This window comes from Molossus molossus, unplaced genomic scaffold (assembly GCF_014108415.1).
Source record: "Molossus molossus isolate mMolMol1 unplaced genomic scaffold, mMolMol1.p scaffold_m16_p_19, whole genome shotgun sequence".
Taxonomy (NCBI): domain Eukaryota; kingdom Metazoa; phylum Chordata; class Mammalia; order Chiroptera; family Molossidae; genus Molossus; species Molossus molossus.
Genome location: NW_023425354.1, coordinates 42226812 through 42248967, shown reverse-complemented (window position 1 = coordinate 42248967; position 22156 = coordinate 42226812). Strand labels below are relative to the sequence as shown.

The 22156-nt window shown below is 51.5% G+C and overlaps 1 protein-coding gene across 2 annotated transcripts; it reads left to right on the top strand.

Moving 5' to 3' along the window:
• The first annotated feature begins 1290 nt into the window (after nucleotides 1-1290).
• Nucleotides 1291-20404, top strand: INPP5K (inositol polyphosphate-5-phosphatase K). 2 transcript variants are annotated; one of them, XM_036268668.1, is made up of 12 exons: nucleotides 1291-1467; nucleotides 3454-3561; nucleotides 3894-4002; nucleotides 7982-8098; nucleotides 8426-8601; nucleotides 9155-9266; nucleotides 9929-10038; nucleotides 16983-17169; nucleotides 18234-18371; nucleotides 18612-18695; nucleotides 18832-18936; nucleotides 19121-20404. In XM_036268668.1, exons 1-12 carry the CDS (start codon nucleotides 1415-1417, stop codon nucleotides 19175-19177), a joined length of 1356 nt encoding a protein of 451 aa, XP_036124561.1. In that variant the 5' UTR covers nucleotides 1291-1414; the 3' UTR covers nucleotides 19178-20404. The 2 variants fall into 2 exon arrangements, with proteins under 2 accessions (XP_036124561.1, XP_036124563.1); XM_036268670.1 differs by lacking the exon at nucleotides 1291-1467 and having other exon boundaries at nucleotides 3451-3561; nucleotides 3901-4002; nucleotides 19121-19422.
• Nucleotides 20405-22156: the final 1752 nt, after the last annotated feature.

Here is a 22156-nt window from a genome sequence, read left to right as displayed (position 1 = left end):
AAAAAAAAAAAAATCTCAGAAAATTTTTGCAGGTGTACTTCAGTAACTTAAAACATCCCCTTGTCCCCTGGCAGGTGTGGCTCAGTGGTTGAGCATTGACTCATGCACCAAGTGGTCCCTGGTTCGATTTCCAGTCAGGGCACATGCCCACATTGTGGGCCAAATCCCCAGTGGCGGGTATGCAAGCAGTGTTCTCTCATCGATGTTTCTATTTCTCCCTGTCCCTTCCTATCTCTAAAAATCAATAAAGAAAAAAAATGTTTTAATAAAATAAAATATCCCCTTGTCAATTTACTTATGCAAACATCGCATATATGAAGGTAATTTGGCCATTTCCTACTGGCAGTATATCTGCTTTTTGCTTTTATTTCCGCTCTTTGTCTCCCTCTTTTTCCCATCCTACTAAGCAAATATACATTTAAAGTAGTTCTTAACTTTGCCTCCGAGTCTGTGAATTTAATGAAGCTTGTTTGTAAAACTGAATTTTTCTGGATAGGAATCCCATACACTGCCCTCCCCACCCCTCACCCCCCAAAATATTAAGAACCAGTGATTTGAAAGAAATAGTTAATCTTCGGCAAAGTAAATCATTTCTCGTTTGGTCGTAAAATAGGGGCAGTGACTTATTTTTCATTCGTTCATGGCTAATTTTCTACGAGTCCAAGAACCCCAAATGTCCAATGTGTAATAGATACTCTAATGAGTCTGAAGAGCGAAAAATGAAAACACTTTGAACTGGGCGTAGAGAAGAACTAAGAGTGGACCAGCCCAGTAACCAACCTGAGATTACCTGGAGTAGTTGGGTAGGGGAAAGAAACTGGATTACAGGCGGGGCAAATGGCTGGACGGACCCCTACCCCTTCGCTCTTACGTTGGAAAGTTGGGGTTGGTGGGGTAGGCAACGCAGAAGTTAAAACAGACCTCAAATTCCGTACCAGTAAAACCTACCAGAGCCGAAGACATCCGCGCGGGCGTAGCGACCGCTTCCGCCGGAAGACGGCCCCTCTCGGCCGACCTCACGCGGGGCACTCTGGGAGCCGTGGGAACTGTCGGAGCGAATAGCGGCGCCTTTGGCGTCGGTGTCGGCAGCCGCACCCCGTCCGCCGGGCGGGGTAGTGTGACGTCGGGTTCTGATGACACTAGGACACGCCTCTCATTCCGGGGTTCCCCCTACGCTCCTTTCCTCTCAGCCTTTCACCTTTTCGCGCTTGTTGAGAGTACCGCCTCTTCCCCCGAACCCCACCACCCAGAGTCCTTCGTGCGCTCAAGCCCCGCCTCCTACGGGAGCCGAGGCGTAGGCCAGAATCCGGAAGGAAAACAATCCGCAGAGCCTGGGCTGGCCGGGACCTGCTGCGGAGTGCAGATCGGTCCAGAGCGGCCTGGGGCTTGTCGGCTTGGCCTCCGCGTCGGGACGATGGAGACCGTGAACCCAGTGAAGCCGACCGAACCGAGAGGCAGGAAGCTCAGGTGAGGAAGGCCTGCTCCGGGCAGCATCACTGCTTCCGACACAATCGGGGCCGCGGCTCTGGGGTAGAACCAGGCTGGGGGAGAAGGCACCAGACCTACAGGGCTGCTTCTAGCCTGGAGGGCCTCCCAAATTACCCCAGTGTCGAGCAGGCTATGTTAATTCCAGCCCCACGCCCCTTCCAAACTCACCCCCCCCACCCCAGCTAGTTCCCACTAGGGCGCCCCAAGTAGGTGCCCAGTTGGCTTCTGGAGGAGGCAGCAGTGTTGGGCTGTTTGAAGTTAGAGACATAACAAAACACTCTCCCCTCAGCTCCAGAATAGAAATCTGTTCTTACTTTTTTTTTTTTAAATCCTCACCTGATGACATTTTTCCATTTTTTGTTCAGATAGAGTGGGAGGGAGAGAGAGAGAGAAACATCCATGTGAAAGGGACATGAGTGGCTGCCACCCACACAACCCAACCAGGGTTGGGGACAAACTGCATCCGAGCTATGCGCCCCTAGCGGAACCGAACCAGGTCTATCTGGACCGCAGGCGGACGCTCTAACCGCTGAGCAAACTGGCCAGGGCTGTTCTTACTTCTGACCAACATTTTACATCATGGGGTCTGCCTGATCCCCTTGTGACCTAAAATCCAAAAACCGATTTAGATAAGATCCTTTAGTGAAATGAGATAAACTGGTCCCATGCTTGCTCTTGAGCGAGGAACAACGCTAATCACCAAGTTAGTGCTGGTCACAATGCAAGGACTTGCTGCTAATCGTCGGACTTGAGAATTTGGGCAAGGAATCCCGACTTTTGCTCCCCATTCACTTAGAACAGGTCTCTGGGAAAACAAGGAGCCCTGAAATAAAAGGGCTGCCTTTCTTAATCCTCTGTTGGACAGCAGGGGGAGATCGTTAACAAATAAATGAAGTACAATCTCTAGCTGAGTGCCGGGGAAGGTGTGTTTTGTATTCTTTTGTTGATGTTCATGCGAAGGCGCAGAAAGTTGCTTTAAGGCGGCCAAGAATTTCAACTTGTGCTTTTTAGAACGTGGACCTCTAAGAGCAGGGTCTGGTGGAGAAGAGATGTTTTGGGATATCCTGCCCTTTTCTAACCCTCTCCCATTCTAGATCTGCTGCTGCAGGTCCTCTTCATGGTGTTCCTAGGACTCACCTGAGGTTTGGTGGCTGCTCTCGCTCTCCACAGGGTTTGTGGCCACTGCCTACTCTGGACTGAGCATAATCTGGGGCTTCCTTGGAGTGTTGCTGTAACTGTTCAGTTGAGATCTGCAAGTTTTTTACTCCCCTGAGCCTCTGATGTGATCCATTGTTAATGAGAGCTGATGATCTAGTTCTGTTGCTTCCCTAGGGCACATATGAAACTGAGATGAAGGATGTTATCCAACTGATGACTTTTCCCCAAAAGAGGGTAGACTTTTGAGATGTTGAGAAACCTGTTATTTGGAATCTTCTCCTTAGGGTCTCTTAAATGCTGGCAGAAGTAGTTGTACTCCAGGGATCACAACCATAGGAAGAAGTGAGGAAGGGAACATGGTGTTATCTCTGTTGTTTTGAAAAATCCCTGTCTTGTGGTGCTGAAGTCTCACAGGTGAAAACTGAACCTCCAGAATCTTTCTGGTGGTCTTAGGAACCATTGGGTTGAAGAATGGGGAGTGGGAAGGTGCTAACTGAGCCATAGATGATTGCTACAATGTGAATGGTGGGTGGAATTAATAAATTCCCGGCTCTCCACCCCTTCAGCTGTGGGCCTGCTAGAGGAGCCAGGCTGGGGTGGGAATTTACTGCTTCAGGGAACAAAGGTGAAGATGAAGGGCTTGTAGTTCAGTGCCTCTATTCCCACCACCAGATGCAGAAAGTCGTGTTTCTTGTTATGACCACAGTGGACTGTGGTGCATCCATTAACATGCCTTCACCCCTGTCCATTACCTGGACATGTGTTATCCTCCTTCCTCCATGACTTTACTTTTCATCCCTTCCACAGCATACATGTTGTGACATGGAATGTGGCCTCTGCAGCGCCACCTCCAGACCTTGATGATCTCCTTCAGCTGGACAACCAGAACCTGAATCTGGACATGTATGTCATTGGGTAGGTGTCTACAGGGCCCCTTCACCTATCCCTATAGCTGAGATCAGGTAAGCCTGGCCAGTTCCAAGTTGTCCCCATTGGAAACTGCAGTCATATGTTCTCCCTTGCTCTGGAGTTTGAAGGCTAGGAGTTTTCAGTCTACATCAGGGCCAGTCAGTGTCTCTAGTCCTAGGTGAGCAATGGCAAGGGGTTGGCGATTAACAGCCAGGGGAGGGAGAGATCATAGTCATGAGAACCCAAGACTTGAAAGTCTCTGAGGACCGTACTAAATGTCTGTGGTAGAGGCAGTACCCTCTAGGCCAGGGGGAGAGCCTCTGACCTGGGATGGGCAGTTTGCAGGAAATGAACTGTGGGATCATGAGCCTCCTTTCTGACACTGCCTTTGAAGACCCATGGAGCAGTTTCTTCATGGATGTGCTTTCCCCTCTCAACTTCGTCAAGGTAATTTTGAAGTTCATGGGCAATTGGGAAATGTGTCTTACCTCTTGTCACTAAGCCTCAGTCCTTTGGTCTCCCACTCAGGCTTTCATGTTGTTTCCCATTTATTTAAAGGCCTAAACCTCAGTTACACCTGGCTCCCTGGGGTTCCTGCCTGCTTTGTGCCTTTCCAAGGTAGCTGGAGCTGAGCCGGGACCCCAGGGGTTAGTTATACCTTGATATTTTTCAGGTTGGGAGAATTCCTTGGAGAGGTGCATCACGGCTTATTAACACCTCAGTGCCTACCCCGTCACTAACCAATCTCTCCTCACATGCCTAGCCTACAGTCTCTGAGTATAATAATTGCTACCATTTATCGAATTCTTATTTGACATTAGGTATTATAAATAAGCTCTTTATTACATTATTTTTTTAAATAATTTTTCTTTATTGATTTGAGAGAGAGAGGCTGAGAGAGATAGAAACATCAATGAGAGAGAACATCGATTGGCTGCCTCCTACATGTCTCCAACTGAGGATCGGGCCCACAACCTGGGCATGTGCCCTGTCCGGGAATTGAACCGGTGACCTCGGTCAACATTCAACCATTGAGCCACACCGGCTAGGATATTACATTATTTTTAAATCTTAACAACTCTCTTGAAATGTGGGTATTTTGCAGATAAAAATCAAGATGCAGAAGTCATATAGGCTCTCTGGGGTTTGAATCCAGGTCTTGCAAACTTCATAACCCATATTCTTTTTTTTTAAATCCTCACACGAGGATATTTTTCCATTGTTTTTTTTGTTTTGTTTTGTTTTATTTTGTTTTAGATAGAGTGGGAGGAGGGAGGGAGAGAGAGAGAGAGAAACATCAATGTGAACCAGGGCCGGGGATTGAACCTGCTACCGAGGTATGTGACTTTGACCGGAAATTGAACCCACGACTCTTTGGGCCACTGGAAGATGCTCTAACCGCTGAACCAAAGTGGGATTCATCCATTCGTTCGTTCGTTCGTTCATTTATTTATTTATTTATAAATTCTCACCCAAGGACACTTTTTCCATTTTTTGTTCAGATAGAGTGGGAGGGAGAAAGAGGAAGAGAGAGAGAGAGAGAAACATCAACGTGAAAGGGACATATCGATTGGCTGCCACCCGCGTGACCCAACCAGGGCCAGGGACAAACTGCAACTGAGGTATGTGCCCTTAGAGGGAACCGAACCCGGGTCTCTCTGGACCGCAGACCAACCCTCTAACCGCTGAGCCAAACCGGCCAGGGCGATTTTTTTTTTTTAAGAGAGAGAAACATCACTTGGTTGCCTCCCATACATGTCCCAATTAGGGATTGAACCTACAAGCTAGGTATGCGTCCTCACCAGGAATTATCCCGTACACTGCAACCTTTTAGTGTACGGGATGATGCTCCAAACATCTGAGTCACCCAGCCAGGCCATATCCCATATTCTTAACTACTATACTTTATTGCTATACTGATGAGCTCTAAGGCTGACAGGTATCCCATGATGAACCTGCTGGTATCAGAGGGTGTCTTCTGATTATAGGAGTCATGCACCTCAAATTCTCAGGAGCCCAGAGATTAAGAAAGAGGAGATAAGTGTGGAGGAAAAGGGTTGTCAGTTTGAAGAGCCAGTATTCTTTGAGGAATCTTTAGACCAGAGAAGAACCCATAGGAAGGCTCTAGATTGCTGATCTTCACCTTTCAGCCTTGCCTAGCAGAGGGATGAAACACAGTCCCATTCAAAGCACCTATGCAGTCCTTCAGGAAAACACCAGAATTGCCCTGTTCCCTTCGCTGGGTGACTGGATTTCTTTAGAATGAATTCTGTTACCCTAGTTTGGTTGTGATTCCAACCAAAGAAGGCAGAGCCAGGAGGAGGGAATACACGATTTGGTCCTGCTGCCGAGGCTAGAAAATGCCAGCCCCAAGCCCTGGGCTCCCTGCAGATTAAACTCAGGTCTCTTCCTGCAGACACGGAGCTGGAAGCTTTCAGAGGGCAGAACCACTTCTCTCACCACCCACTTCCTTCCCAGGACTGGAGGCCTCCTTGCACCTCAACTAGCTGGCAAAGGATTGGTAGAACGGAATTGAGCCAAGAAAATTACCCCACCTTGTGGCAAGGACACAACCCATTCTACCCATGCCACCTCCCAAAGTTGAGAGGCCAGCCTGGGGCCTGGCACCCAAAGCAGATGACTCTCCTACCCCCAGCCAAAAATTGAGGTGAAGGGGTGAGCCCTGCTTGCAGCCTGTTTCTTAGAGGGGAGTAGGTTGAGAAGCCTGGGGCTGCCCCTTTGCTGGCTCCAGGACTCCCAGTCACCTCCTCCTCGATAGATCCTTCCTTAGCCCTGCCCACTGCATTTCCTCTAACTAGAACTTCCCCTACAAATCTCCTGCCTTTCCCCACAGCCCCACCCTCTCTCCCAGGCTGAGGCCTTCCTGCCCCACCTCCACCCCTCCACTTCCCTGCTCCTTCACAAAGTGGACGGGTACCTTTGTGGTGGAGCCCAGTGGCCCAGATCAACTCTGGGTTAGGATTAAACTTGAAACTCCCTGAATCTTTATTCGTTCCCTTGGGAGCCAGTGCCTCACAGTCTAGCCCTTTCCCTACTTTCATTACCATATGTGCATGTGAAGGGTAGAAACCAAGACTGGGGGTGGAGGGTAGGACTGTGGACACAGTTGTAGCAACCACTGTCCACCCCTAGGTTCTCATGCTTCCCTCCCTCAGTCCTGGGTTTGGGGTTCCCCCTGCTTTGACTCCTCCACTGTGCCAGAGCTCCTGGCCTGCGGGATCAAGTTTCATAATTCCTGGAAGGCCCCAGTACACACTCCCCACCCGGGGATTTCCTCCTTGGCCTCTGCACCTCAAGCTCCGGAAACAGCTACTTGACTGGTAGATGCAGACAGCCTGAAGCTGACAGAGTCACCAGCTACGGCCCATTCTCTTGCCCAGCCCACCAACGTGGCCACAGACAGCAGGGGTTTTGGCAGTCCTGGTTCTTTGATGTTGTTACCCAGGTGATCCTCCTGGTTCCTTAGTCTCCTTGAGCTTCAGTCCTTCATCTGAAAAATGGGCAGTGTTCATTACAGGGTTGGTGTAAAGATCAAACGGGATAGGAAGCACTTCAGGAGATGTTACCTGTTCTCCCCAACCTGCGAACACAGGCCCTCTACTCACTGTCACCCCCTCTACGCTGCTTTTGTGAACTTCCACTGTCCACCATCTGTAGTTACTTTGGGGGAGCATTTTCTTAGTTTTTTCTTCCACCGAGCTATAATATGTGCAGAAAGTTAAGTGTGCGGTTTGATGGAGTTTTATGTGTATACGCACGCATCCATGTTACTGCCAATCTAGTCAAGAGTCAGAATATTTCCAGCACCCTAGAAGGCTCTCTTGTGTTCCTTCCCTGCATTTAATTTTAAGAATCCTTAAACCAAAAAAGAATAGCTGCCAGTTAATTCTTCCAGCATCTACGAGATAGAGTCCTACTCTGTCAATGAGATAATAGGCTGAGAGACTTGCCCGGTAGCAAATGCTAAGAACCTGAGCCAGAATTTGAACCAGATCTGGCTAACGTCAGAGTCAGAGCCCCTAGCCACTATCTGATAGCTGCATTCCTCTTTGAGGCCCTGGCCCATAGGGATGGTGGCCCAAGGGTACCCAGATGACCTCAAGAGGGCATCGGTGAGAGGAGCACCTGATGCATGGGGCTGGGACTGAAGGATCGATGCCCTCCTGATGGCAGGGTGCCCTGGCAGCCTTGCCTTCTCTGTCCTCAACGCCCAGATCCAGGAACAGAAACGAACTTGCCCAGCTCCCACAATGCATCATTTGGCAGCTAAAGGGAGCGAAGCTCTGAGACATGAACTGAGATACCATATTCCTAGGGGAGGGCATTTGTATGGCACAGGGCCTGACAGGGACGCACTCATCCTGTGCAGGGAAATGAATGACCATTGTCCTCCCCTGTCCTGCAGGTCTCCTATGTTCGCATGCAGGGGCTCCTCTTATTGGTCTTTGCCAAGTATCAGCATTTGCCCTTTATCCAGATCCTCTCTACTAAATCCACCCCCACTGGCCTCTTCGGGTACTGGGTAAGGACTGAATCTTGTCTGTCATGAGCTGGGAGGCCTTCCATCACTGGACTGGGAAGGGCTGGGGGCTTTAGAGCTGGGCAAATGGAAAAAGGGGTAAAATGAATTGACATTCTGTCCGGTCTAGTGCCCTACCTACCTCTCCTGCCTCTGAGGCCTCAGGCAGGGTGAGCTGGGCTCTGTGGATGGAGAGCTGTCCCTGGGAAGCCGAATGCCCTGGGAGATCCTGTGGGAGGAGAGACCATCTCCCCTCAGGCCTATGGCGGGAAAAGAGAGGTATTTCCCACCCACAGCAGCTTCTACCCTTCTGCCCACTTGTCCTACCAGGGGAACAAAGGGGGCGTCAACATCTGCCTGAAGCTGTATGGCTATTATGTCAGCATCATCAACTGCCATCTGCCCCCCCACATGGCCAACAATGACCAGCGGCTGGAGCACTTTGACTGGATCTTGGAGATGCAGAATTTTAAGGGACTTGATATCCCCAACATCCTGGACCATGAGTGAGCATGCAGTTGCAGACTGCTGCCCGCCCTCTCTCCCACACCAGCCCCGGCTAGCGGCTAGCGTCCTCTGCCCAGCCCCTGCTGCCCAGCCAGAGGTGGACTGTGCTCCTCTCCCAGCCTCGCCCCTATACCTCATCTGCTCTCTCATCCAGCTTTGCCTGCATGGGGTCTGGGACCCCTTTCCCTTCCCTGGCCCCTTTGTCCTGCCTAGAAGCCCAAGACACTTCTGAATATCCCTGGTCAGGAACCATGAAGTCACCCAAAGGGCTGGTTCTCAGCCTTGCCTAGTGGCCAGTTGAGGAAGAGGGAGAGAGAACCAGAGCCTGCTTCATATTTGCCACTTGTCCTCAGGACTAGTCTCTTCGGCTTAACCGATGGAGCAGGAGCCAAGAAAACAGTCCTGTTGGGCCTATGCCCTAGCCTCCACCTAGTGCTCTCCCAGCATCTGACTTCTCACCTGCAGCCCCTGGCTGAGCAGGCCTGAGCCACCTGTTGCTCCTCCCTTCTGTCCTCATCACAAACCTCAGGCTGCCTTCTTTTCTTTCTGAAGCCTCATTGTCTGGTTTGGAGACATGAACTTTCGGATCGAGGACTTTGGGTTGCACTTTGTTCGGGAATCCATAAAAAGTCAGTGCTACGGCGACCTGTGGGAGAAGGATCAGGTATCAATGGGGTCCGGAGGGGTGATCTGAGCCCATGGTGGAGGTCCAGCATGAAATGTGCAGGGCGTTGCTCAGGTTCCCCAGTGCCTGTTCTCCTTTCCCAGTCCTCTGAAATCCTGTGCCCAGGCAGGGAGGAGTCTAATAGGGCTTCGCACCTGGGGGTGGGCCACTGGTCCTGTCAGGACCTGGTCTTCATTTGGAGGAACCAGGGTAGAGCTACTGGGTGTGCATTATCATAGGGAGCAAGAAGGGTTTTGACCTGCTTGTATCCCTGTCGTCTTTCCTAGCCCCCGGCTTGCTTGCCTCCCAGAGGATTCAATACCACCCATTTGGGGAACCCTGGCTACCCCAGCCTCCCCTCTTGACACTTGTCTGCTAGTGGCTCCCAGAGAGATGAAATGCAAAGCCTGGTCCCTGTAGTGCAAGGACTAGGAAATGGCAGGCAGCTGCCTCCCCTGGGGCTGTGGGGTCATGTCTGCAAAAGGATTCAGCTGTTCTGGAGGTGGGGTGGGACCTGAGGCTGCCCCGGGCTGTGAGGAAGTGGTGGCATTGCTTGACTCTTCCCTCTCCTTGCTGGCTGACCCCTTAAATGGAGTGTGGTGCTGGCTGTGGGGTCGTGGGGTCCAGACCACTGCGAGATGGGGCTGTGCCTTTCTCTGCAGCTCAGCGTTGCCAAGAAGTGCGACCCACTGCTCCGGGAGTTCCAGGAGGGCCCCCTGCTCTTCCCGCCCACCTACAAGTTTGATAAGAACTCCAACAACTATGACACCAGGTGAGGGGGCTCCGGCAGTAGAGAACCAGCCTATCCTGGTTCTGGAATTAGTCTCTGGAAATGGGGAGCTGGGAGGCCTGGGAAGTCAGACTGCTGCCCTAGTGGCAGTTGGGTTGCATCAGAATAGAAGTGTTAGGGAAGCAGGAACAGATTCAGCCACCATGCTCAGGAGTGGAGCCTCTCACCCCCTGTGAGGCGCCGGCTGGGAGCTGTCCTACACTGTCCTCAGAGGAAGCAGGGGCCAGTGCTGTCCAGGATGGGGGTGGGCAGCGGGGCAGGTAGAGCCAGAGAAGAAGAGACAGCTGATTCCTGACTTACCAGGGGCTGCTTTTCAGCATTCTGGGAACCCCTACCCCCACCCCCCAGGGCTTTCTGGTCCTCCTCTGACGGAGGATTGGCTTAGCCAGTTACTGGTATTGAGTACCCCTACCCTAGCTGCGAGTGGTCAGGTACTATTTAGGAAGATGAAGTAGTGATCAGTGGAGAATTTTATGAGGAGAAATACAGAGACAGTGCATCTGATAGTCAGAAGCATAGCTCTGCATCAGCTGCATGACCTTGGCCAAGGTATTAAGGCTCGATTTTGTCATGAAATGGGGGTGATAACAGTACCCACCTGGGTTGAGGATTGAATGCAACCTTGCATATGTATAACCCAGTGCCTGGCACCCAGTATACACTGTGATAACTGCTGCTGTTATTTTTAGATTCATGTCTTCAAGTGGTAGTTTTTCTTTTTTATAGGTTTTTATTTTATTTTATTGATTGATTTGAGAGAGAGAGAGAAAAACAGCGATTTGTTGTTCCACCTATCTGTGTATTCATTGGTTGATTCTTGTATGGCCCTGACCGGAGATCAAACCCGCAACCTTGGCATATTGGATGACGCTCTAACCAACAGAACTAACTACCCAGCCAGGGCAGGTGATAGTTTTACTGAAAACCTTTCTGAGGAGCTGAGAAGGGGCCAGGTAACCACCAAAACCTCGGGCTTAAGGAGAAGGCCAAAGCAGCGCTGGCAAGGGATCCTCGGCCCAGCTTAGGGCAGGGAGAGAAAAGAACCCCTTCCATGTCATGGAGCTTTTTGTTTCACTTGGAACAGCTCCCTCATTTATTCTTCCTATCCGGACTGTCTTACGAGGGAGGTAGGAGGTCCTCCAGAGCAACCAGGCCCCTGGGGTTTAGGGGTGACTAGGTCTCTGCACAGCCAGGCCAGGGCGAGAGGTAGACTGCTGGCCCCGTGCTGGCAGTGGTGTGGCAGAGCCAGTGTCCCCACCAAGGAATGGGAGGCAGGCCATTTCAGGAGTGTGGAGCAAGGCAGAATGGGGTCATGGCCTGGGCAATGCACACAAGAAGAGGCCATGAACACTGGAAACAGGGTTCAGCCAGGGCAATTGAGCAGGCCAGAAAGGAGGTAAGAGGGCAGGCTCCAGTTGGCCCAGGTCCACAGCTGTAGGGAGACGGCCAGTCTCCCCAGCCATCCATTGGAAATGAGAGTTGTAGAAATTATAAGGCCTTGGTGGGACAGGCTGGGGCCTTGGGGCCTGCGACCGTCCACTAATTGGCTTAAAACCTCCCTACTGTCAGAAAGAGAGCTGCTTACAGGCCTTGTAGCCAGGTGTTTCTTTGCCCCCACCCCTAGGTATGGTAGGGAAACCACCAGGAGACTGGATGAAAGTTACTGCAAACAGCTGGGTCTAGGTTGTAGTTGGCAGGGACTGGGCTTGGGTAGAGGCTCAGAGATGTTAAAAGACCTCCCCAGGTGGCTTAGCTAATGGCAGAGCTGGGGCTCAGACCTGGTTCTCCGGACTCTGGCGCACAGTGCTTTCCTCTAGCCCACAGTACCTCTGAATAGTTGTGTAGCAGCAGCAAAAAGGAGGACAGGATCAGGACAGCATAGTCTTGCTAAGGAGGAGGCAGATACTTATTTCCACATCATAGATACAATCCACCAATCCACATTGTGGTTGACATTATTGAGCACTTTTTTTTTTTTAGTATGTTTTTATTGATTTTTTTTAGAGATAGAAACATCTATCAGCTGCCTCCTGCCTACCCGCCACTGGGGATCGAGCCCATGACCCAGGCATATGCCCTGACTGGGAATCGAACCAGGACCTCTCCTCAGTCTATGGGATGATGCTCAATCCACTGAGCCACACCAGCCAGGCAGCCAACAACATTGTTGAGCACTTCTGATTGCCAGGCATTGTGCAGAGAGCTTTGTCTGCATCACTTCACTCAATTTGTACTGTAGCCTCGTTAGGTAGATTCTGTTGTTGACTTTTTACAAATAAAGAGACTCAGTCTTGAAATATATACATAGGATAGTCATAGTAAGTGTTCGAACAAGAATTTGAACTTGAGTCTCTGTGACTCCAGGAACAGGGTGGTAGGACATCATAACTAAAATATCACCATCTGGGTCCAGGGGCCAGAGGCCCCCGGGAGTTCCTGCGGTGGCCAGGGCCTGAGCCCCACACAGGCAGCAGAAACATTCCTATGTAATCAGACCCGTGTTCATCTTTTTTTTTTTTTATCCTCACCCAAGGAAATTTTTCCATTTTTTGTTCAGGTAGAGTGGGCGGGAGAGAGAGGAACAGAGAGAGAGAGAGAAACATCAATGTGAAAGGAACACATCGAGTGGCTGCCACCCGCACGACCGACCAGAGCCGGGGACAAACTGCACCCGAGGTACATGCCCTTAGCGGGAACCGAACCCGGGTCTCTCAGGACCGCAGGCCAGTGCTTTAACCACTGAGCCATACCAGCCAGGACCCGTGTTCATCTTTGAAAACCAGTTCAGACATCATCTCTATTGGAAAGCCTTCCTGCCTGGCTGGTGTGGCTCACTGATTAAGCGTAGACCCATGCACCAAGAGGTCACCGGTTTGATTCCCAGTCAGGGCACATGCCTAGGTTGTGGGCCCAGTTCCCAGTTGGGGGCATGCAGGAGGTGGCCAGTCGATGTTCTTTCTCATCGATATTTCTATCTCTCTCCCTCTCCCTTCCTCTCTTTCTAAAATCAATTAAAAAATATTTTAAGAAAAAGAAAGAGCCTTCCCTGCCCCAGCCTCCCCGTCTCACTGGGAGTTCTCTCCTGCCCTCATGTGCCACAGCCTTGCACACACCATGCTTTCCATGTTGCTTTTAAGACCCAGTATGCTTTTCTTGCTGTACCATGAATGCCCAAAGTGCAAAGGTAGGATCTGATGTATGACCATTCCTGGGATGTAGCATAGTGCCTGGCATATGTTTAAAGTGGGAGCCTGAAAGGATGAAAGGGAAAGATACAGTATTTAAGGAGCAGCCAGTCTAGTAGAGGGACCCACCCATAGCAAGAGATCCAAATAAACACTATAAAGTCCATGAGTTGGCAGATAGAAGGTTCCCAAACTCAATGTGGAAATGCCAAAGGAGGTTGAAGCAAATGGTGAGGGGAGCAGCTGAAGCCAGGAGGAGTCAATCAGAGTTGTCAAGAAGGCAGCAGAGTTTGGCAGAAAGCAGGGCAGGCATTCCGATCAGTCAGCAGCCCTGATGAGAGGCACCTTGAGTGGAGCCTGACCCAGCCGTACCAAGTCACTGAGGGAGCTGCGTGCAGGGCCCGGGAGGCCGCTTTGCTCAGCACAGCAGTGTCCCGGAGCCAAGATGTAAGGAGAACCGAGGTCGGCTTCATTACAGGGGAGGGTGAAAGGGCTGAGGGCGGGAAATCCTGTTAAAGTCAGCGATTGCAATAGAGTTGTGTTACATGAACCCAGTCAGCCTCTGCTCGGCAGTGAGCTGAGGATTTTATGATCAGCGTAGTCAAGACTCGTGTCCAGAGTTTAGTGAGACACTTCGGAGCCGTCTTTGGGGAGCTGAAGGGAAAAGTGCTTTCAGACCCCAAAATGGAACACATCACAGTACTTTTGGGTCAGTAAATTGGCTCCATTTTTTTAGGCTGTTGGTTTTAATTTTTTGAAAGTAAAGACATACCAGTCTCCAGAAACAATTCTTGTATTTAGTCATGACCATTCAGCCACAAAGCATTAGTGAGGCCCCATTCAGGTACCGCGCTGTAAGACAGTCCTGACAGCTGGGAATTGGCCACAGCAGGGCAAGCTAGAGGAGAGGGGCGCAGGCCACAGTCCACACACCTGCGCAAGCCTCGGCCTCCACCTGGACAGTGTGGCCTCTCTGAACTTCTGTGGGAGGAGAAAATGTGATCTGTAGCAGTCTCCCAGTGCTGGAAGGGTTAGAACAGTCTGCAGGACACCTGTCACAGCCCCGGATGCCAGAAGGACCCCATGTTTAGCTTTGTTATTACTAGAAATGGAAAACTGGGAGATAGATGTAATATTTGATTAGTACATATTTATTTTGCTTATTTGGTTCTTTCGTTTGTCAAACAAGCTTCTCAGGGCCCTTGTCGATCTCATTCATCAGGTCCCCAGTTGGCCTGGCATGTAATAAGGGCTCTGTAAATCTTGTTGAGAGAATGAGCCCTCCAGGTGGCCAGGGATGAGCCTGGGGCAGACCATGGAAAAGGACGAGAGGGAGGCAGGCTGAGAGGTGCGGAGGAGGACGGAGAGCTAGGCCGTGGTCAGGCCTGGGGAGAATTCTGACGTGACAGCAAGTCTGGGCTCTTAGCTATGAGGGAAGTTGGGGAGGGGGAGTGTTTTGAAAGGGAGAGCGGTACATTCCTGTGGTTTTTTACCAAGTTTTAAGTATTCTTAGGCACTGAGCGTCCAAGACTCAATGTCTGTAGTCTCTGGGATGGAACATTCCGATGTCCTCTGAACACTCCTCAGAAGAGTGAATGGTTGAAACAATCCAAGGAGGTCCAAGCAGATGTGGTTTAGCCAGTTAGCACTTCTTGACCACTCCCTTGACGCACCTTAATTTATTTAATCTTCACAATTGGTTCTTTGAAGTAAGTACTATTATCAACCCATCTTAGAGTCAAAGAAATCAAGGCTTGGAGTGATGAGGTCACCTGCCCAAGGGCACATAGCCTTTTTATTTTTTAAAACTAGATTACTGGTTTATTATAAAGGATGTAACTCAGGAACAGGCAAGTGGAAGAGATGCACAGGGCTAGGCATGGGGAGGGGCCAGGAGCTTCCATGCCCTCTCCAGGCCCGCCACTCTCCCGTCTACACCTGTTCACCAGCCCAGAACCTTCCCCTAGCTCAGCGGTTCTCAACCTGTGGGTCGCGACCCCTTTGGGGGTCAAAACAACCTTTTCACAGGAGTCACCTAGGACCATCGGAAAACATATTTCTGATGGCAGTTCATAACAGTAGCAAAATTACAGTTAGGAAGTAGCAATGAAAATAATTTTATGGTTGGGAGTCACCACAACACAAGGAACTGTATTAAAGGGTCACGGCATTAGGAAGGTTGAAAACCACTGCCCTAACTGGTCTCTGATCCTAGAGTTGGAGTTTGCCATCGAGACACCATTCTGCCTCTATTGCCAGAAAACTATTGCTGCACTGGCCGGTTTGGCTCAGCAGTTAGTGAGTGCATCAGCCTGTGGACCAAAGAGTCGTGGGTTCAATTCTTGGTCAAGGGCACATGCCTTGGTTGTGGTTCAATCCCCAGCCCCAGTCAGGGTCATGTGGGATGCAACCAATTGATGTGTCTCTCACATCGAGGTCTCTCTCTCTCCACTGGAGATTTGGCCCAGAACCTGGGCATGTGCCCTAATGGAGAATCGAACCAGCGACCTCTTCGTGCATGGGTCAACGCTCAACTACTGAGCCACACAGGCCAAGCCATCTTTTTTTTTTAATCCTCACCTGAGGATATGTTTTTATTGATTTTTTTTTTTAATAGAGAGAGAGGGAGGGAGAAGGAGAGAGAGAGAAACATCAACCAGTTGCCTCCCGAATGAACCCCAATCGGGGATCAACCGGGGACTGAACCTGCAACCTGGGTAGGTATCCTGACTGGGAATCAAACCTATGACCCTTCGGTGCATGGAACAGTGCTCTGACCAACTGAGCCACACCGGCCTGGACTGCCCAGCCGACCTTAAAGAATACTCAGCTGCTTGAGGTAGGACTGGGTTAGGAGTCAGAGGTTTGCCTGTCTTGGGGCAACTCCAGTTACCTAGTGGAGGAAAACGCTCTTTTCTCCAGTGTCGTAGGTCCTCTCGTGCTCCTCGGAAACTGTTCCGTGAAGAACAGGTGGGAGTCTCTCAATTGACTGTTGAGAACAAAGAACCATAATAGGCAGTAACTGCAGAGAACTTATACCAAGCACTGTGCTGAACACTTTTTTGTGCTTTATCTCATTTAATCATCTTAGCAACCCTAGGAGGTAACTACTCTTCTCCATGTGACCGTTGAGGAGGCTGAGGCCTAGGAAGGGTTGGCCAGGTGATTTAGAGCACATGCTCTGTGGGCGTGCTGTCTGGCCTGGAATCCTGGCTCTGCCGCTCAGCAGCTGTGTGACTGTGAGAAAGTTACTTCCCCGCTAAGACTCGATCTCTCCACCTATAGAGAGCGAGATAAACACTGCTAATCACAGGCAGGTAGTGAGCATTCCCTAAATGCTTTCCTTTCCTTTCCTAAGGGTGCACCTTTAGTAAGGGAGACGCCAAATTCAAGCTCAAGACCTCTCCAACTCCAAACTCTAGCCCTCAGCTTCTTTGATTGACTGCTTCTTGTTCAAAAAATAAGAAAAGCTTTGAAATGGAATCTTCTGAGTCACAGTTTGATTCATAAAGATGTAGACTCACCTGAGGGTCCTTGGCCGAGTCTAAGAAAGGCCAGCGCGCTTTTGATTCTGCCGGTGCCCTGCTTGCCGCTGCCAGTGGTGCTCCAGCTCTGGCCCAGGGGACTCCCGGCCCTGATCGACCCTGGTGGTAGTGGCCCCAGCAGCTTGTGAGGGCACCTTGTTACTCTCCTGCCAACGTTCTCTTCTCTCCCTGTTTCTCCTTTTCTTCCCTCCCCCAGTGAGAAAAAACGCAAGCCTGCATGGACTGACCGCATCCTGTGGAGGCTGAAGCGGCAGCCCCACACTGGCTCCTGCACCCCTAAGCCGCCGGCCCCTCACTTCTCCCTGTCTCTGAGGAGCTACGTCAGCCACATGATGTACACCATCAGTGACCATAAGCCTGTCACCGGCACCTTTGACTTGGAGGTGAACTTCTCGGCTGCCTGGCACTTGACAGAGGAGCAGCCATGTTGGGCTGTATCCCCAAACCCCCCAGCCCTGGGTTCTAATGTCAACAGATCCCCCAGGGGAGACCTGGAGGAGGACATGATTGCCTTTCCTCCCAGGTCAGGTATCCCAGCTCTTCTTAGGAGCTGTTGATGACTGCCTGTCAAAAATGTGCTCAGACCCCTTGTGAATAGGTTTCCATTTCCTCTTGGTGCTGTCCCTTGGGGTTGAGTTCCATTATGCTTATTACCCACTATGTGAAGCAGGACTTCCTTTCATTTGTCCTGAACCTATCTGGATCAGGTTGCAAAAGGAGCTCCCTCCATCTTTGTGTTTTGCCATGTAATGACCCAAGTCAGTGTTAGCCTTTGAGCTGCTGGCTGCCCTCAGCCTTCCCCTGAGAAACTGAATTTTGATCTTTGGATCAGGAATCTTGAAGGTCTGAGAGTAGCTACCTGGCTCCTTAAACCTGTCAGCAGCCCTGGCCGGTTTGGCTCAGCAGTTAGAGCATCAGCCCACGGACCAGAGTCCCGGGTTCAGTTCCCGCTAAGGGCATGTACCTTGGTTGCAATTTGTCCCTGGCCCCATTCGGGGTCGTGTGGATGGCAGCCAGTCGATGTGTCTCTCTCACATCAATGTTTCTCTCTCTCTTCCTCCCTCTCTCCTTCCCACTCTATCTGAAGATAAACGCAAAAAAGTGTCCTCGGGTGAGGATAAAAAAACAAAAACAAAAACCTGTCAGCAGTTCCCTCCACCCTACCCCCACCCCCACTTGAACTGGGCTCTCTGCTTGGTTGCCCACCCGGCCCTCAGCCCCATCCTTCCTGTCAGGGCCAGCCACCCGACAAGCCTTTGTTCCTCTCTGTCCAGCTGGCCCGCAAGGTCTGCTGCTTTCTAAGGCAGCCTAGCATTCTGTGCCCACTGCCCTGGTGCCCTCCTCTCCCTCTGACTCTTACTTGTTGGAAGGGCATAGGAAGGACATTTATCTCAGAGAAGGGAATGATGCTGTGGATTTTCAACCCTTTTCCCATCCCTGTGTGTAGCTGAAGCCTTTGGTATCCGTCCCACTGATCACCCTGATGCCTGAGGGCCAGTGGACCATGGAGAACGACATGCTTATCAGCTACTCCTCGACCCCAGACTTCCCCAGCAGCCCCTGGGACTGGATTGGACTGTACAAGGTGATGTGATGGGCGAGGCAGGGAGTCTGTCAGCCATGCACCCCTCTGGTTTATCCGTCCTGAGGGCTCACAGGAGCTGGGCACGGAGACTAAAGAGCTCATCTAGGGACTGGCAGCAAAGGGGAGGGCACACTGTATGGTAGCCAACCTAGGAATGAGACCATCCTCTCCTTGGGACTTGCTGTAGATCCTGTGTCCTCCCAGACCACTGACTGACTGCCCAATTCTCCCCTCCCGCAGGTGGGGCTTCGACACATTAATGACTACGTGTCCTATGTCTGGGTCAAGGACAACCAGGTCTCCTTCAACAACAGGCTGAACCAGGTACCTGCCCCCTTCCTGAGATTGGTATTCCACATCTCCAGCAGGTGGGGTTTCCTACTGGATAACTTGTTGCTAAGAGCTTGGTGGGACCTAGGGCTGTGGAGCTGACCCCATTCCTGTCCATCCTCCCCTCCAGGTTTACATCAATGTCAGCAATATCCCTGAGACTGAGGATCAGTTTCTCCTCTGTTACTATAGCAACAATCTACATTCCGTGGTGGGGATAAGCAATCCCTTCAAGGTAAAGTGGTGGGGTAAGGGGAAAGGTAGGGAGAGGACTTGAGCCCCTCATCCATTTCCAAAGCCGCAGGCCTAGGAGCCAACCTGTACCCGGAGCTGCAGCAGTTGGGGATCAGCAGTGATGGAACAATATGGAGGAAAACCTCTTCTCTCCCCTTCCGCTACTACCTGTTTTATCCCTGCAGATCCAGCCTCCAGCCCTGGAGGAGGACCCACTGGGTGAAGCCCAACCGCAGATCTGAGCCTCGATGAGGGGCATCCAGGGCAGAGGCGAGAGCTGGCAGCCAGCTCTGCTCACCACCTTCCAGGAGTGCTGGGGGCCCAGCCAGCCCCCTGAGGAGGCAGCAAGTATCCTTCACCCCGCAAGGGGAGTTCTAGCCACACTCCTTTGCTCTCTACAGTCCAGATCTCTGGAATTGGCCGTTTAAATACAGGTTTCTGTTGCTGAGATGTGAGTGAAACCAGCTAGTTAAGACGTGGGAACAGTCCACCGGATGTGGGAATGACCCTGCAGCCTACATCTATCTAATTTCTTGATTTTCCTCACACACACTTCCAGTCTTGTCCAAGCAGGCCTGCCAAGCACATGCCCCATCTGGCACGAGCCTGCATTCTTGTCTCACCATCCTGGGCCTCAGGCTGCATGGGAGGGGGAGATGCTTACATTTGTACAGGCTCCATAGAGTGGTTGGCGTGAGCAGCACTGGGTTCCAGGAGTCTTGGCATCTTGTTGCCTGTCCTCCTGAGGGATGGGAAGAAGGTCTGAGATCCTTTGAGCAGAAGCAGTATGACTAAGTGGGCAGGATGGAGGGGTCCCTTTACCCAGGCTCTTATGTAAGGGTTGTGGGCAGGTTGAGTGTCCTGCCTGCGCCCCCCTACCCCCATGGAGTGTGACCCAGGAAGTTCCAGGACTTGAGCAGAGAATTGAACCCAGGTTCACATCTGCTGGGGATCATGCCCCCAACCTGTCATCTTATGAAGGGTTAGCATGTGGTAGAAGAGCTGTGGCCACACATTTTCCACGATGGTCTTGGCCCATTTGAGTTCATCTGCCCCAACCCTTGCCTGACGTCATGAAACCTGCCCTCTCTCTAGACCACTCAAGGACCTAGAAGTGGGGCGGGCAGAGAGGAAGGCTGGAATCCAGATGTTTTGGAGAATCTGGCCCTGGGGGTCTCCAGCGCATTCTCTAGGTGCTGTGTGGACATGGCTATCCCTACTCCTGCCACTTGCCTCCAGTCACTGGTGACTCCACGGCCCTTCTCCCAGGAAGAGACACCTCAGGGAGCCTGCTCTGTGACGGTCACACCAGTCCTACAACCTGAAATGGAGGACTACTCTAGTTGCTCTGCAGCCCATACTCCACCCTGGGAGCCGTGGACATCAAGAACTGTCCCCCTGACTTCTAGCGGGCCTTGACTGTGTTCTGTCTGTCACATTGGGAGATAATTAGAAACATGGCTTTTCCACTTGTGTGTGACTCCTTCATGATGGTGGTAGGAAGGGGAACATGGTGATGGGCCCTCCCTAGACTCCAGGATGAGGGCCCTATAGATCCAGACTGGACTCTCTGTGTCTGAGAGTGACAGATGTTGCCCAGGTGGGAATGGGACGAGGGTCTGGAATAGTGGCCCTCTGGGTCCCTGGCCCCCTTGAGGCATGCTGTTGGGCATTTAATTTACTTTGCTGCTAAGTAGGATAGGTTTCTTGGAACTGATAACTCTTAGAAAAGGTGCTTACTCTGCTCTCACTGGCTCATCCCTCTTCCCCCGCCACTCCCTCAGGGTTAGCATGTGGTAGAGGAGCTGTGGCCTTGGTCTTGAGCCTTGGTCCTGAGTTAAGCTTCCAAAAATGTCACCATCTTTTCTTCTACCCCTGATACCCCCTACTCAGAAGCTCCCATGGTAACCTCTATCCCTTCCCCCAATACACACACACACCTGAAGACCCCTGAACCCTTGCTCTCACCCACTTCATTCCTTCTCACATGCACAGCCAGAATGGGTGCTGCCACTTAGCACCCTTCATTTGTCAGACCACAGCTCAGAAGTGGCATGATAGGGCCAGCAACAGGAACTGGGTCAAGACCTGAGTTTGAATCCGAGTTCCATCTCTACCCACATAGTCTCGGTTGTCTGTAAAATACAAATGCACCTATTTCAACAGAGTTGTGAGAGAACAGTCGTACTGAAAAACAAAACCAAAGCAACACTATACCTACCTCCTTATTCTGATTAATGTAGCCCTGGGGCTGGATCTCCAGGGCTTCTGAGTCCAGGGGTCCCCTGTTTCTCCTGCTTGTGGAGAATGCTTGTCCTCTACATGCCCACCTCTCCCCTTCCCCCTTAAGTCTTCACTCGCCCTTACCCCACCTCTGGCTGCAGAACCCCTCCTAGCTGGCAGGGTGAGTCCGGCAGGCAGGGGTTGAGAGGCGGGGAGGGGAAGGGGGAGTGCTTTCCCTCCTCTTGGCCCAGTCAGGATATGGCCGCTCTGGGCCCAGCCCTGACCCGCTGGGTGGAAACAGGAAATATGTGAGACTTGGTGCGCGCTGGGTCTCTGTGCCTGGCTCCAGGGCTGATAAGGGCTATTGTGTGGCTGCTTGGGATGAGCCTGCCCTGGATAGATGTGCTTCCTGGAGGAAGGAAGGAAGCTTTGCTGGTCTTTCCGGGGCGGGCGGGCTGTGAGGAGGGAAGGGACCAGTGCCTGGGGGACGGTGACTGCCCGGCACTGGACTTCACCCCTCCCATGCCAGCATTTCCCTCTGGAAAGGTCACTTTCCCCCATCCACTTCCCCTTCTCACTTCCTATAAGGAATGGCTGGAGACCCAAGGGCTCAGTCCCAGGCCAGGAAAGTGTCAGCTGTGATTTAGCAACAATAAAGATAGAAAAACAGGAACATTCAGGGTGGGGGATACCTGAGGGTGCTAATGGAAAAAGAGTCAACAGGGCTAAGGTTGCCCACAGCCAAAGAACCCAGCGATCAACCTCCCAAGCGTTTGAGACTCCAGAGCAAGGCAGGACAGGGTGCCCCCCCAAGAGTGCCCTCCTGCCTCTCCAGCCCAGCCTGCCAACCCCCTCTGTCCAACATGGCCAGCCCCCAGCAGCCCTGGCCTTTCAAACTCAAGGGGCTCAACTGCTGGTGGGAGACAGGTAAATGGGGCGGGGGGTGCATGCAGGAGGGGCAGTGCCTACTGATGGGTCGATCCTCTTGGCTTAGGATA

Bases quoted from the DNA above. Each gene is read 5' to 3' on its own strand.
- INPP5K (XM_036268668.1), top strand. From the start codon at position 1,415: ATGGAGACCGTGAACCCAGTGAAGCCGACCGAACCGAGAGGCAGGAAG. The intron at 1,468-3,453 runs GTGAGGAAGGCC...TCCCTTCCACAG, and splicing joins CCGAGAGGCAGGAAGCTCAG to CATACATGTTGTGACATGGA. The intron at 18,937-19,120 runs GTAAAGTGGTGG...TTATCCCTGCAG, and splicing joins GGATAAGCAATCCCTTCAAG to ATCCAGCCTCCAGCCCTGGA.